Raw genomic sequence first — 15753 nt, forward strand, 5'->3', positions numbered from 1 at the left:
TTTTAATCCATCCATTCTTGACTGGAGAATGGAGCCAACCCAAGCTGACTTCCCACCAAGAGTACACACTGGATTGGTCGCCAGTCAATCACAGGGCACAGAAAGAGACAGACAACCATTCACTCACAGTCACGCTGACCCTGAGTGGGAACTTAAAGCCACACTGCCTGCACCCAAGTCAGGTGAGTGTACAGCTACACCATTTGTATTATTATCATACATGCAGGCATTCAAGGAGAGATACGCTTGTTGAAACTCTCTCAAAACACTAGTGAACCATTTTCACACTGCACTGCACAAAATCCTTCTCACACATTAAAATGCTCCCTTGTGCACATCCTTAATGCTCAAGCACACTACTGAGGTGCCCACACACATATAACACACACAATCCTGAAATATTCACACATCTGAAATGCTGTCATCACACAAGACTGAAACATGTTCTCTCCCACTCACACAAACCTATGATAGACACATATAGTCTCTGACAGGCTCTCACACAACGGAAACACACACACACTACCTGTACTGAGCTGCGCTCACAGTCTTAACTACTTCCTCACACACACGCGCACACACAGACACACCCATTCCTGAAAGGCTTTCACACAACGAAAACATACACTAATGAAATTGTCACACAAGTGAAATACTCTCACATATTCCTAAAACACCCACTCACTAAAATGCTCTCACACAAAATCCTGAAACGCTTTCTCACACAAGAAAACTTGAAACACACACAACTGAAAAGCTTTCACAAAACTGACGCACACACTGATTTGATTTTGATTTGACTTTTTATTAGGTCTCCCAAAGGAGAAACTTGTCTCGGAGGACAGTCCCTCTGTGCTGCTACATACATTGAGAAAAAAAACATACACAGACACAGCACAACATAATTAGGTCAATTACATACAAGACAAGACAGTATACACTCTACACACATTGGACACTACATTACAGTCATATGCACCCCCTCACACTCATGTCCTTCCCCTTGTCCGTCTGCCTCCCTCTAATTGTTTATTGATTAAAATGATAGCCTGCGGTATGAATGAGTTTTTATACCGGTTTAATTTGCAGAGAAGAGTCCTATACCTCTTTCCTGAGTTCTTTCCTGAGAAACACACACAACTGAAAGGCTTTTACAAAACTGATGCACATACTGGTGAACCTCTCATTGTACTGAACCACTCTCTCTCTCACACACACACACACACACACACACACACACACACATTATAACACCCATTCCTAAAATTCTCTTATACAATACTAATACACTTTGATTCATAAATACTACTGAAAGACACACGCAAAAGAAACATTTTGACACAACTGAAGCACTCTTACACACAAAACTGAAACTCACTTACACAAGTAAAACACTCTCACACGTTCCTGAAACACTAAACACACGCACACACACGCATGTGCGAACAACACAAAATAATGTTCCCACACTGCAGGGATGCTCTCGCACATGAGAGAAACACTAACACTCATTCCAAATACACTTTCGGACACTAATAAAAACCTTCTCATGGTCCCTACTGAAACACTCTCATTGCCACTGAAAACCTGAAAAAAATGCTTTCACACACCACCGAAACACATTTTTCAGTATGAAGTGTTCCTTTATCTGATAGCATTTCAGTGTATTTGGAGTGTATTTTTGTGGTAGGTATGGATTGTCCATGTGAGAGCGCTGAAGTATGTCTCCCTGCCAGCTCATCATGTCTCTCCTCTGTCGTCTCGTCCACCTGCTGTCTCTTTAAGAGGCATCGACGTCGCAGTGGGCGCACTCGACGTGGGCCCTTCACAGCTGCAGGATGCGCTCGGATCCGCATAGACTGCTGCGTCTTCTCGCCCCGCTGCCAGCAACGAGCCAGCCGCGACCTCGGTGTTGTCGTTGTCCAGGTGAGCCGCACGCTTGGGTCCGAGGCTTCTGACAAGGTGAGACGCGCTCGCGGCACTTGCCGCAAACCGCTTTGTAGGACACCTCTGCGGGACTTATTAGTCAGGCTTTTCGCCTCTCTCGCTTTGGTGTTACGTCCCTGCTGGTGTTTCACGAGTTCATCGCATTCTATTCCAGGATGCTCACCCTAATCGCCGGTTTCGGCGCACTGCTCGCATCCGCATCCACTAGCACGCGCACGCTTACGTAACACGCTTACGTATGAGTATCTCGCCATTAACGACGCCGTGACCACCTGTTGGTAGCCGCTGTTGCTGCTGCTGCTGCTCAGGCTCAAGAGGCGAGGTGAGACGAATGGAGTCGTGCGTGTGTGCGTTCGGGATCAGCGATTCCCAACTTCTTTTGGGCCACGTCCATTTGACATGAGAAAACTCTAACGGCACTCCACCGAACAAAAATGTCACAAAAAGTTTGACTAGCAGTACAGATGGTGTCGTCTAAATGTACTCTCGAAATTACCTGAAGACAAATCCATGACTCATTCTGTTATATGAATGGAAACACTTTTATTGTATCTTTTATCACCAGTAGAAAGGCAAGGCAAAGCAGCTTTATATAGCACAATTCAAACACAATGCAACTTAATGTTTTTTTAAACAAGCAAAGAAACACCTAAAACATTTAAAAACATAACAGGTAACGACATTTAAAATCAGAGAGAAAGTAACATACATTGATGACATGAAACACACAGAATTTTTTTGTGCCAAGTCATAAGATTTATTCATTTCAATTGCATACATAATTTCAATGCATTTGAATTACTTGAAATAAAGTTTATGTGATGGATATTTACCAGTCCATGCAGTCAAGAAAACATGAAAACTCCACATGGGGAGGCCAAGGATTGGATTGGATTGGATATAACTTTACTGTCAACAGCACAGATGAAATTTCTTCCCTCTCAACATAAAACAAGAGGAGCTGCTGTGGGTGTCCGCGCCGCCATCAGAAATGGCAAGTCAGTGTAGTTTCAGCCCAATGTTGAACAGGCAGTTCCATCTAGAGGAATCAAAAAATAAAACTGTTTCATTAAGCAAATTTTAAGCTTCATTTTCCCATCACCACCTTTTTCCCTCGATAAAGTTTGCACTTTAACCTTGGAAAGACGACCCTCTCATAAGATTACAACTTTTTATCTCACTGAAATGTGTTGTTTTTTTTGTTCTTGGAAGATTTTTTTTTAAAATATCATGAAATTTAGAGTGTGCAGCATGTGAGTCTTTGCAAAATAAAGCGTCGAAAGGCTTAGCAAAACAATGATAATTGACAAACAGTGCATGAAGAACCCCAAAGATTCAAAACATATCTTCATGTTTTGCAAAATCCATTCAAATGTTTGCTGGTTTTCAGAGTCTAGCAGCTAGCTGGAAGGACTCAGGGCCTCCCTCACGAGAGGCAGCATGTCCTTAACTCTCACCCCAAGTAGGAAGCCCTCATTAGGTCAGCGCAGGTACGGTCACGCCTCACTTGCTCTGACAAGTAATGGTTAGGACGCATCAACTCACTGTTGTTTTTTTCCTGCCAAGGCGCTCAGCAGGAACGAGTGGCAGCAGCGGACGATGCGCCCACACTGACATGTCCAGCACCAGCAACTACCCGCTGAAGGTCAAGGCGACTGAGGGAAGCCTGACACCTCGGATCTATCCTAGTACGCCAAGGTACAATGACTCTCATCATCTGCACAAAATGATGAGTCATGGTGGCAGGCCATGCATTTGCCTTTGGGTTGTCAGAGGGGACTTAATCCACCTTTTAATTCCAACATTATCATCACAGTAATATAAGCCATCAATTCTGTGAAAAAAACAAAACAAAACTATAACTCTGCGCAACAAACTCGTGTACAGTGCATAATCTGGAGTATGTTACCATCCATTTTCTACCGCTTATCCGGGGTCGGTCATGGGGGGCAACGTCTTTAGCAGGGAAGACCAGACTTTCCTCTGCTCAGCTACTTGTCCCAGGCCAGCTGGGAGATATAGTCTCTCCAGCGTGGCCTGGGTCATCCCCGAGGCCTCCTGCCAGTGGGACATGCCCGGAACACCTGGAACACCTCACCAGGGAGGCGTCCAGGAAGCATCCTAATCAGATGCCCAAGCCACCTCATTTGGCTCCTCTCAACGTGCAGGAGAAGCAGCTCAACTCTGAGCCCCTCCCGGATGACCGAGCTTCTCACGTTATCTCCAAGGGAGAGCCCGTACACCCTGTGGAGAAAACTCATTTCGGTCGCTTGTATCCTGGATCTTGTTCTTTCGGTCACGAACCATAGCTCGTGACCATAGGTGAGGGTTGGAATGTAGATCAACCGGTATTATGACTTCTTACCTTTTCTCACTTTATTTTGAAGTGACATTAAATGGGACCCAACCCCAGATAAGCGGTAGATAATGGATGGATGGATGGAGGAATGGATGAAAACCTTGTGTTTGTTATCAAATCACTAGGCAACCTAGCTTTTTAGCACATAGCGTTGTGTTTAAGTTCTGGATGTTTGTTTGTTTTGTTTTTTTGTTTGTTTAGTTTTTTAAAACCTTTTTTTTTTCTGGGCAAGCACAAGACAACAATACATTTGGCAACAATCACTCTGTGTCAGGCTATTCTCTACACAGACAAAAAGTAAACAAACACCAACAATATTCCCAAAACATAATGTGACAGTGCCTCGTGCCACCTCTGTGTTTTCCCCTCAGGCGTCAAGCAAAGCATACGGTATGTAGTGACAACCATGGGATCAGGCCTCCCGCCCCGGAGCAGTACCTCACACCCCTGCAGCAGAAAGAGGTGAGCATACGACACCTGCGAGCCAGACTGAGGGACAACATGGAGAGATTACAACACAGGTCAGTCTGATCAAACACGCCATTGAATTGTTGAAAAGCCTCGTTTGACTTAAAATTTCCCAAATCCTTGGAATTTCACCCTCTCGACAGTAAATCCTCTCCGTTTTATATACTCGACAGACTGATTATTTGCATTGAATCAAGACATTTGTTTGCGTTCCAGTTGGTGTCATTTCACTTTAACCGTGCTCAGAGTTAACGGTGATATTGTTTTCGGTTTTCAGCAATTATCTTCAAACATGTATTGTGAATTTAGAGACAAATCTCTTTACAGGGTATTTAAGTACACAAATAAAAACAAGGGAAACATAACTTTGTTCTGAGGCTACAACAGACTTTACCTTGGTTCACAAATGTTTTGGTTGGCAAACAGATTCAATTCAGAAACAAAGCTTCGGTTATATTTTTCTGAAAATTAAGAACAAAAAATACTGGGCAGTTGTGATCTGGCAGTACGGTCCCAAGCGAGGTTTTGTCATTGATTTCAGTTGAGGTCAGTGTTAGTCATCTACATTCTGCCACGGAAAAGCACCTGTTGTTTCCCAACAAAAGAAAATGTCTCTCGAAAACAGGCAGCATTTTCCATTTTCTTGGGTTTCACCACAGAGACTACGAAATAGATGAGCTGAGGACTCAGCTGTATAGGATGCAGGAAGACTGGATCGAAGAAGAATGCCACCGCGTGGAGGCCCAGTTGGCCCTCAAAGAGGCCCGCAAGGAAATTCAGCACCTCCAAGAAGTGGTGGAGTCTGTGAGGTCCAACCTGGGTGTTTGGAAGCAAGACCACGACCACAAGCCATACACGAGGTCCCAGGAACCCAGGCTCGGCGGGAGGTCTCGATCCTGCGGCTGCTCTCCTGCCAGCACGTTGACCCGCAGCCGGCACCTGAGTGGTGAGGCCCCGCAGGGCGAGTCAAGCCGAGCGCCGCGCCACCTGCTGCTGGAAACGACGGCACAGCAGGACTGCGCCGAGGGGACGCCGCCCCTCTTCCCTAGCTGTGACCGGCTGTGCCGAGCGGGCGCCGCAGTGTCCATCTCACACTCCTGCCATTCTCTGGCAGGAAGCGGCTACCTCCCTCATCATCACTTGTTCCTGCACTTACCTCAGGAGGAGCCCCAGGAAACCATTGCCTCTGCCCTGACTGCGCCCGCCGACCCGGTCCCAAGCGCTCCGGCCGGGAGAAAGCTGGAGGTGCGCTCACAGGCCTGTAGCCCGACCATGACCTGGGTTTCCCGCGAGGAAAGGGGCGCAGAGGAGCTGAGCATCATTTCCGCGGCATCAAGGGACGTAAGCCACGTGGAGCCTCTCGTATTTTCAGCGGCTTTACCTCCTCTGTCTCCTCTAGAGATGCCCTGTGTGTGCCAACCCCACCCCGTGACCCCCCTTAGGCAGGAAGCCGCCGTGCTGGAGACGGAGGGGGGTGGCAAGGAGGAAGCGGGAAATGACGATTCGCTTCAGAGTTGCCACTGGAGCCCGTACTTCCTGGTGGATCTGTTGGCTTTGGCTGTACCGGTGGTTCCGACCTTGGCATGGCTGTGTCGCGGGGCGCCTCGGGACATCGCACCCGTCTATCATATCGGCTCCCTGCTGAGAGGGTGTTGCGCCGTGGCCCTGCACTCGCTCCGTCGGAGACGCGGATCGGCCAGCGTGAGTGGAACACCCATCTGACTTGGCTTCTCATCCCGCCACCCTTCCTCAAACTGAATACCCATTATGGACAGGCTGCTCTCGTTACATTTAGCTTAAAAAATATTTCTAAAAAACTGACGTGAATTTTTGGGAGTTACTTATTTGTACACTGAGAAGAATAGTTCTCATCTTAAAGGTATACAATGGACCTCCATTATTTGTCGGGGACAGACCCAACCACATCTCAAAACACTTGTATCTCAAATAGCTTATTCCCTTTGAAATGAATGAACATGCCAATAATCCGTTGCAGCCTCCTCCTCCAAGACTGAAATTTTGGAATGTTTTTTTTCTTGAAGAGAAAAATAGCACTCTATAATATTGTACTTTCTAAAAACATAAAGTAGTCTAGGAGTTTTTGTCATACATTTTGCCTTTTGGTGTGCATATCATGGCCACCTCGGGGCAGTATTATACAGACATACAAGGTGACGTCCCAACTCCATCCATTTTCAACACTGCTTATCCTGAAGGGGGGGGGGGGGGGGGGTTGCTGAAGCCTATCCCAGGTGACTCTGAGCAGAAGGCAGACCACACCCTGAACTGGTCAGCACTCAGTCGCAGGGCACATGTACAGATAAGCAACTGTTGACACCCACATCCACACCGTCCCCGAGTGGGAACCGATCCCACGCTGCCCAAGTCAGGCAGATGTCCCACTACACCATCAGTGACTACGTCACAACTCCTCAGTAGTAATATGATCATTCTTTGCAAAAGATAAAGAATATACGCCTGTGACAATTGACATGTTCTTTTTCTACTTGTGTTGCTTCATATGCTTGTTGCTTTAACATAACACCACCACAGAGAGACCATTAGTTTGCATTAAGCTGGCTATCTGGTCACACACAACATGGAATCATTCTATTTTATGTTGCATTTGAGCTGGTAGTGGCACTGAACAGAGTGAAGGGTTTTTGTTTTTTTTAAGAATTGGTCACCATTTGTCAAAATGCTGCTTGTTGTGAAGTGAGTTGACGGCCAACCTACAGCGCTCATACCGTTTTTGTGCTTGTGAGTCATAAGCAAAAAATAAACATTTGCCCGTCTCTTGAAAACCTCATAAGTCAGGTTACTCGCATCGCAGGGCACACCTGAAGTTAATTGTAAACCTAAATTCACAACCATTTCGCACAGCTGAAATGATTGCCAGATTTTTTTTAAAAAGTCCACAAATGCCTGAGGAGAATACGAGGGTTATTAAATGGACAACAAATCTTCTGCAGGCACAGCTATGACTTTGACTTTTTCCTCACATTTTTTTTAGAGTTTCCCTCTGCAAACAATTTGCAGTGAGTGCATGAAGCCTCCACCTTTATGGCTCGAGGGGGGGGGGAAAAAAAAGATTTCTTGCACATGCCATACGAACGAAAGTAGCAAGTAAAAACTCCACAATCAAGCACATTTCAAAACTTCATTTCACATGGCAAGAAAAGCATACAATTATATAAACTAAAGTCAGTTGAAGAAAAGAACTTTTCACTGCATAGGTAGCATGTTGAATAACATTTTAACATTTCTAACAAGAGTTTTTCAAATGTTTCAGCGGTGTGGCCAGTGTGACACAACACCTCCGTAAGCGGTGAGCATGCTCGTCGTGTGCGTGCCTCATTCTTTATCATCCCATCCGCAGACAGGGATTCAGGAAATAAAATGCCCTCAGATCCAGAATAATGGCCATCACACTCCTAATCAAGCAGCAACAAGTCAAAGTCAAAAGCAGTGTTTTGCTGAGCTTGATTGACTCGGCGTCAGCAACCTGCGGCTCCAGAGCCGCTTGTGGCTCGTTCATCCATCTGCTGTCATTCTCTGTGACTTTGAAAAATAAATATTCAGACGCATAGACAATGAATATTTTATTTGAAGAGTCAACGAACATCTTTTTTCAGAGTTCAAAATGTTTTTGTTGGATGCAGAAATGCTGCTTTACCTTTAGCCATTCATTTCATAAATGTAACCCAATGAGGTTTTTTTAAACATACTAATTTAACAAAACACATCCAGTTATCATCTCCTAAGAACTTTTATCTCATGGACCGATTTGCAGTCCTACCTAACAGACAGTCCATGATTAATTGTCACAGAATGGCCGACACCATTTTGCATTCTGCAATTGATGGCCCATCCATTCAAATCCTATCTAAAAAGCACAATAACTAAAGTCTCTTAATCCTTCACGATTGTAAATGTTTCCTTTTACCTTATTTGACTGTTTGTTCCTGCTTGTTTTACGAGTTTGTGTGCAAAATTGGTATCTGTGAACATTTTTCCCCACGAAGCCATGACTGTGGATGCTACGATTCACAATGACTTCTCGGCCATGTTGTTTGCTAACAATGTTGTGAAAGTAATGATTTTGATTTACAGTGACTGTAAAAATTCAATGTTCTTTATTTAAGACAGCTTCTTTTAGAATTTACCTTCAGATCAATTGCCTATTTTTTCTTAAAATATGCAGATAGTACAACTAACTTGTGGCAAGGTATCCAGAGAGGTCTGCTGCATCCATGTGAAAATGACAGAAAAATCCGAGATATCAAAATTGTCTCCAAGGTGTGGGGTTTTCAGAGGTTTGTCAGTGGCCACACATACCAGGGTCCAAGCAAAACGCTGTTCAAGCAGATTATTGGTGTCCTGCAGGACACTATATTTGCAACTTTTAGAACAGTTTTTTTTTTCAAACATTTAGGGACAATTTTTATTTCACTTTTCTGTTCTACTACATTCATGTAGTTGGGGAAGGGGGGGTCAGTACTGTATTCACTGAGCTGATGTTTTTTGTGTTATGTCACAATGTCCGTGTTTGAAGTTGAGAATTATTTTCCAGAATATTTTGATAGAATGCCAAAGTGCGCGACTTGTGGGGGCTCCACTCTCCTCTTTCTTCTGTATACCATTTCATTTGTGCATGAAACCCTGCGATTTGCTTTTCATTGTCGGTTTTGTGGAGACATTTTCTACTCAGACATAATTTCCAATGAACTAAATAGTAGGAGAAGGCAAATGATCATTTGTCATGTACAGTATTTTCTTTCCAATAGCATTTCCAGAGGGAGACTAACTTGCAAAAATGTAAAAAGCTTTCCAGGTACCACTTAATAGTTTGCAACAGTGTAAAAGCACCTAACTTTTTCCTCTTTTGCTCAGAAATACTTGACCGTGTGTGTGTGTGTGGACTGAAGGTTATTTAAAGACCATGTGATCCATGACTTCATGAATGCAAATGGTTTTGACAGTATTTTTAAGATAACATTTTGGGTCTATTTTTCAACTGTGTTTATTATGTATGGAATGAAGCAGCGAGTTTGTTAATAGTCGGCTGCAACCGAGGATAAAGTTCGACATTCAATGTCACATCTGAGGAACGTTTCCCCATAGCTTATTTTTGTGCTCATTTAGAAAATCCTCAGCGCTTAATAAAAGTGAGGTACAGTAACTAATTTCAGCCTTACGCAATAGAAAAGTACATTGATTTTGGTTTTCAGGGGTAGTTTTCTTGCTCAATTCAACAATGGTTGGATCTGCACGTTGCACAAAAACAATCTTTATTGGTTCAAAGAATATAAATGTGCTGTATATACTAACCTGCAAATGTACGACTGCTCCTGAAATATGATCTGTCCTAAAGCATTGAGACGCTTGCACTGACTGTACTCTTTTATTGTGAAGAGTAAGAACATAACGTAACATCCACAGCTTGTAACACAAAACTCCTTGAAATAAACGCAATCACAAACTGCAAGGTGCCTCTTGGGGGAAAGTTTCATGCAACAAACCTTTTGCCACAAACCTTTTTTGGGACAGTAGATTTTTCCCACATTTTTTTTGTTTGCAGCAAAAAAAAAATCAAGGCAAAAAAAGCATCCACCTGTGAGTGTCTGAGCACTGAAATCACCGGGCGCTCATAAATAAGTGTTGCTGACAACAATTGTAGATAGCTGGAGTCTGCTCCGTCCGTGTGCTTGATTCAACAATTCCAAGTGATGAGATGTCTTTGTGTGATGTTGCCCGATAACTAAGCACCATGGCCATTTGAACAAACAACTCCACGTCAAAACAATTCCTTTTGAAAAAAACACATTAAGACTATGATAGAAAGGCCGCAGAGCCAGAAGAAATGAGACAGATTCAGTACAAAAAATGTCAATGGTGAAAATTTAAAAAAAAGAAAAAGTAAAAATACATGCAAATACATCGCAGCATGTCTAAATAGATAGGATGTGATGAGCTAGGACTGAGTAGAAAGTCCAAACTAAAATGAAGTGGTACGCATATGAAAAGGAGAGTGGACAAGTGAAGGTACAGACATTGTAGGTCCTATGCAGGAGTCGTCTGGATTTTCCTCCATGTTCCCATGATAGGATTTGACCTGCATTCAACACAAAAACAGCACATTAAAGTGTGTTCAAAACAAAGCACAAATGGTAAAAAATAAAATAATACTTTGGAAATAATCGGCTTTGTCGACGCCAAGATTTGTGCCTCAAAATTACATAATTTAAAAAACATGATCAATACTGTCCATGTTTAACACATGGACTTTTGTTGCAGATGCGTGCGTGCGCACGCACACGAGGAGAAATACAAAGAACGATAAAAACATCTTTTTCTCGTTCTTTGTATTTAATATAAACCTCAACACACGGTTTGGCGTTGCTTTACAGTGCATCCGGAAAGTGTTCACAGCGCTCCACTTGAGCCAGCAAGCGAGCACGATACCCAGATATTTCATTGATAAGAATTAATTCTCAAAAGATTCCGTCAGTATTTCAGGCTGACCCACGTGGGCCCAGTCTGTCCCCCCTCGGCGTGGAGAACATTTTCCCACATCACAGAAGGCGCCGCACAAGCTGACACACGGCCAAATAAAGAAAAACAACAGATACACACAGCGTGGTGATTGGTAAAATAAAAACAATGTGGGACACCTCCAGGGGCGGTTCTGGATCAATTTCACTGAGGGGGCCGGGCTGGGGCCAGGGGTTTTGATGGGGGGGCACATTCAACCCAGGGCTAAAAAGACAAATTCGAAATCTTATTTGACTTTTTATTTCTTCAGACTTTGAAATTGTAGTCATAACATTACAGTGATGTCTGCAAGCGTAACAATACGTCTGTTGAGAATATTCAAGCCAGGGGATGATATGGTACCAGCCTGCCGGGGACAAAAATTGCAAATACACTGAAGCTAGATGTTTTACATGCATATAATTATCCAAATTTTAAAAGGCAATGTCTTATATATTGATCCTGTTAAATAAAAATTTAAATAAAAAGGGAGACTAAAAAAGTTACACACACACACAAACACGCGCGCACACGCGCAAATAGCACTCCTGTTGTGGTAATTTCCTTCTCTGCGAACTGCTTCTCATTTTCCCGCTCATTTTTAAATGGCGCAGCGCACTAAAGGGTCCGACTAGAATGTTAAATCACGCACTTTGGTTCCACCTTTCGCGTCGGCGACTCGGCACGACTGCGTAATCTGCGCTCGGAGGGGGGGCCACAGGGGGGGCCAGAATCGGTGCTACAGGGGCACTGGCCCCCATTGCCCCCCCCCCCTCCCCCAGAACCGCCACTGGACACCTCCTTAAGGTCTGTGGGACTAAATCAGGGGTGGGCAAACTACGGCCCACCTGTCAAATTTTAAAAATCAATGTGGCCAAAAAGCCACATTGTTTTTTTGGCCACATTGGCCACACAAAAGCCAAAAGGTTTGCCCACCCCTGGACTAAATGGTATACAAGATTGTTTTTTTTCTGTATTTGGCTGCAGGGCAGGTGTGTGGCACAGCACCTCCGTGTGACCGCAAGTCCTTATTTGACACCGATTGGCTGTTGCCGATAACACGGACGGACTGGGCTGGCCTGAAGTACTGGCGGCAGTTCACTGACAGACTCGGGGGAATGAAGGTGGCAGGTGCCCACCTCTGCTAATAGTAGCGAGAATCCGTGTAAAATGCGGAGTGTGACTGGATTGAATACTTTTACTTGAGGACCAAGATAGTTCTCGAAAATGGTCCCTGAAAATCCTTCTGTCGTGATTATGGAGTCAGGAATGAGTGAATGATTGCAAACGCAGCAACTGCAAAATTGCAGCAAATATGTTTTAAATCCAGACAGGCCGGACTGGAACAACGGACATGCGGGTTCTGGCCCACGGGCCGTACGTTTGACATCACCTAACTTCACATGCATCCACTGTCTTTTGCGATTAATAGTATTCCAAATGAATAATAACACAAAGTATTGTTTTATCGGCTATTAGTAGAGTGCTTTGCCTGATGTTTTGGGCTTTTGGCAAGGTCTAGACACTGTACTTTTATGAGGCAATTGGATGCAAGTCCGAATTTTGGCGGTGTGACGAGTTGGGAATCAAGAGGTGCCGAAGTCTCACCCTGGCAATTTGAGTGGAACGAAGCAAAGCGGCGAGGGCGTTTGAGCCCTACTCCAGCCGCAGCAGCTCCACGTCAAAGGTGAGCGTGGCGTTGGGGGGGATGATACCCGGGTGGCCCTTGCTGCCATACGCGTAGTCCGGCGAGCAGATCAGCTTGGCCCGCTGACCTACGCTCATCTGCGGAGGCCAGGAGGAGGTTACGTGCGGGTTCACCATTGCGGTTGGAGAAAGGCTGCGCTCCTCACCTGAGCGACCCCTTCTTCCCAGCCACGGATGACCTCCTGGTTTCCGATCTTGAACTTGAACGGCTTCCCTCGGCCCCTCGAGTCGTCAAACACTTTCCCATCTTCCAGTGTACCTGACCGCAGGGAGGGTGTGTCACACTCATCTTGCATGTGAGGCTGCATCAACACCAGTTTGCCACAATTTTTCACTTGACTTTAACGTGCCAACTAAGGTCCAAAGGGCCAGTACACGCATCAAGACAAGACCAGCTATTTTTTTTTCTTTTCTGACCAATGACAACTCACATCTGACTATCTTATGTCCTACTGCCAGATAAAATGATCCTGTGGTCGGAGGTGTGCGAAGAGTGGTTTTGTCCAGATAATAGGGCCTGAAATGGGGTTAGGTGGTACCCAACATTTTTGACCAAAAATCTTTTGTGTATGTTGGGAAAGACCATTGAAACAGATAACACTGGTCTCCATATTTTTACTATTTGCACTGATTCCAAATCTGGCCATGAAATACCCATGCTGCTTTACTTCAATTTGTTTGTTTGCCAGTTTTTCTTTTTTGACTTACAAGCATCAAAATACAACTTGTAGTGAAACGTACGCCTGATGTGTTTGGTTTAAGATATCTTTAGTGAATATTTAAGTGTTGTTGTACTTTGCATGTATAAGTGAACATTTTTAGGGGGTTGATGCATGCTTTTGTAAATGTGCGTTTTGATATATATTGACGGTTTGCCTCGGCAAATCGAAACGTTTGAGAAATCCTTACAACCGGACACTTTTGAATTTTCATTTCAAAAGATCCTTTTTTTAAATTATTTTTTAACACATCAGACCCGTGATTATTGTCATGACGTTCCACCCTTAACAATAGCTTGTTCTCGCTGATTATACATTGACGTTGTTTCACAGTTCTAACAGACTCCCTGGCCATCAGCATCAGAGATACGAAAACAAGTTTGGCTGAACAGAGGAAGGATTGCAGCCAGTTAGCCGATTAGCTAAAGTTAGCCGCCTAGCTTGACGGGGCCAGGGTGGCACATTAAAAAAAACACTGGGCTGCCGCCAACTCATCCAAACCGTAAAAAACAACAACTACCAGCCTGGATTAAAGGTGCTATTCGTTAAATATACAAATTAAAGACTAATGATTTCCTTTAGCAACATCTTGGGACAAAGCTAAAAAGCCAAATTGACTTCGCGCTTCACCACTAGCCAAAGGAAAATAGGAACATTTTCCACCCCAAAACCAAGTGGAAACAAACCAGCCCAGTTCGTGACAAAAGGACATTTAGCCGCAACGTCGAAAGCAAACAATGGTGGAATTATTATGATTATTTTAAAGGTGAAACAGTGAAGTTTGACGCTGTTGTAGCCCGGCTCCTCACTCACCGATATAGTGCACCACGACGCGCTGCCCCTTCTTGGGAAACGTTTGCCCTGCAGACACACACGGGACAGCACCGTTGGAATGGACGACGACAACAATAACAAACCAATTCGGAAAAAAAACAAGAAGGCGAGCACAACCCACCATCGCCCTGCTTGATGGTTTCAATCTGTACTCCCATGTTCGCGAGTGGTCGGCCGTTCTGTGCCCACCACTGTGCGGAGAGCGGAAGTAGGGGGATGCAAACACAAACGCGCGCGCACACTCAGACGCATTTTATTTGATGAGTCAAACATCTCAATTTTCTGAAGGTTCAGCACAACATTGGGAACTATTTTTTACACACACCAAAAAGTCCCGATTTGATTTTCCACACTTTCCATGACAACATTCCCAAACCAGTGAGAACATTTTACATGTTTACCTCCTTTTATATTTCTATACGAATGTGAGGCATTCTAACTTCAAATTAGTCATCTCATGACATCTGGGCAACTATTTTCCCTTCCCCAAATTTATTTACAAATGTACCTTGTCTTTCCACATTTCTTCACCAATTCAATCAATTCCAACTTTAATCTGTTCAGATCATTTAGGACATATACAGTGGAATTTAGTTAGAACACTCCCAAAATTTCACAAAACAATTTCCAGATTTAGAGATATTCTCCATATATTGACTCCTTCTACAGTTCTTGACTGGTTTCGGTCCACTTTCTAGATTTCAACCATTCAACTAGATCCACCTGCTAACTTACATCTTAAGATATTTGATGAAACAGACTTTGGTGTCCTGAGGTAAGAGTTTGCTTTGTTCCACAACCGTGCTCGTAACGCAAAACACGCATATCTCAAGTCATTTATCCCCATTGAAAGAAACAGAGATGTCATTAATCCGTTCCAGCCAGCAACAATTTTCTTTCCGTTTTGTATTTTCATGAGAACAATGGCACTCTAACAATATTGTACTTTTTAATAACACATGGTCGTGACACTAAATAGTTTTTACACATTATTTATTTACACTTTTTGCTTCAATTTAATGATCATTATGCTGCTCGTTGGTGTGCGCATCTTGACCACGGGGATAGTATAACACAGACATCGGGATATACACATAGCCAAAGGGGACTTCACAACCCCTCAGCGGCTGTAGGTCGTTCTTCGCAGAGGATAAAGAATATGCCCATGAGTATTTTTACATTATC

At 43.9% G+C, this 15753-nt stretch overlaps 2 protein-coding genes across 7 annotated transcripts; one reads left to right on the forward strand and one right to left on the reverse strand.

Moving 5' to 3' along the window:
* The first annotated feature begins 1755 nt into the window (after nt 1-1755).
* snpha (syntaphilin a) lies at nt 1756-10262 on the forward strand. Of its 6 annotated transcripts, none has more exons than XM_086123480.1 (6): nt 1756-3437; nt 3514-3645; nt 4678-4827; nt 5434-6475; nt 8067-8102; nt 8979-10262. In XM_086123480.1, exons 1-5 carry the CDS (start codon nt 3388-3390, stop codon nt 8097-8099), a joined length of 1407 nt encoding a protein of 468 aa, XP_085979606.1. In that variant the 5' UTR covers nt 1756-3387; the 3' UTR covers nt 8100-8102; nt 8979-10262. The 6 variants fall into 6 exon arrangements, with proteins under 6 accessions (XP_085979606.1, XP_085979621.1, XP_085979582.1 ...); XM_086123495.1 differs by having other exon boundaries at nt 5434-5720; nt 5889-6475; nt 8067-10262; XM_086123456.1 differs by having other exon boundaries at nt 1756-2269; nt 3338-3437; nt 8067-10262.
* On the reverse strand, nt 10165-14798 carry fkbp1aa (FKBP prolyl isomerase 1Aa). The gene is made up of 5 exons (XM_086123507.1): nt 14690-14798; nt 14548-14595; nt 13162-13274; nt 12917-13093; nt 10165-10889 (listed from the first exon to the last, which is right to left on the reverse strand). The coding sequence occupies exons 1-4, from the start codon at nt 14724-14726 to the stop codon at nt 12965-12967; spliced, it is 327 nt and encodes a 108-aa protein (XP_085979633.1). The 5' UTR covers nt 14727-14798; the 3' UTR covers nt 10165-10889; nt 12917-12964.
* Between the last annotated feature and the right edge of the window lie 955 nt (nt 14799-15753).

The sequence above is a fragment of the Hippocampus guttulatus genome, chromosome 1 (assembly GCF_054856545.1).
Source record: "Hippocampus guttulatus isolate MCC_2025c chromosome 1, RoL_Hgut_1.0, whole genome shotgun sequence".
Classification (NCBI taxonomy): Eukaryota; Metazoa; Chordata; class Actinopteri; order Syngnathiformes; family Syngnathidae; genus Hippocampus; species Hippocampus guttulatus.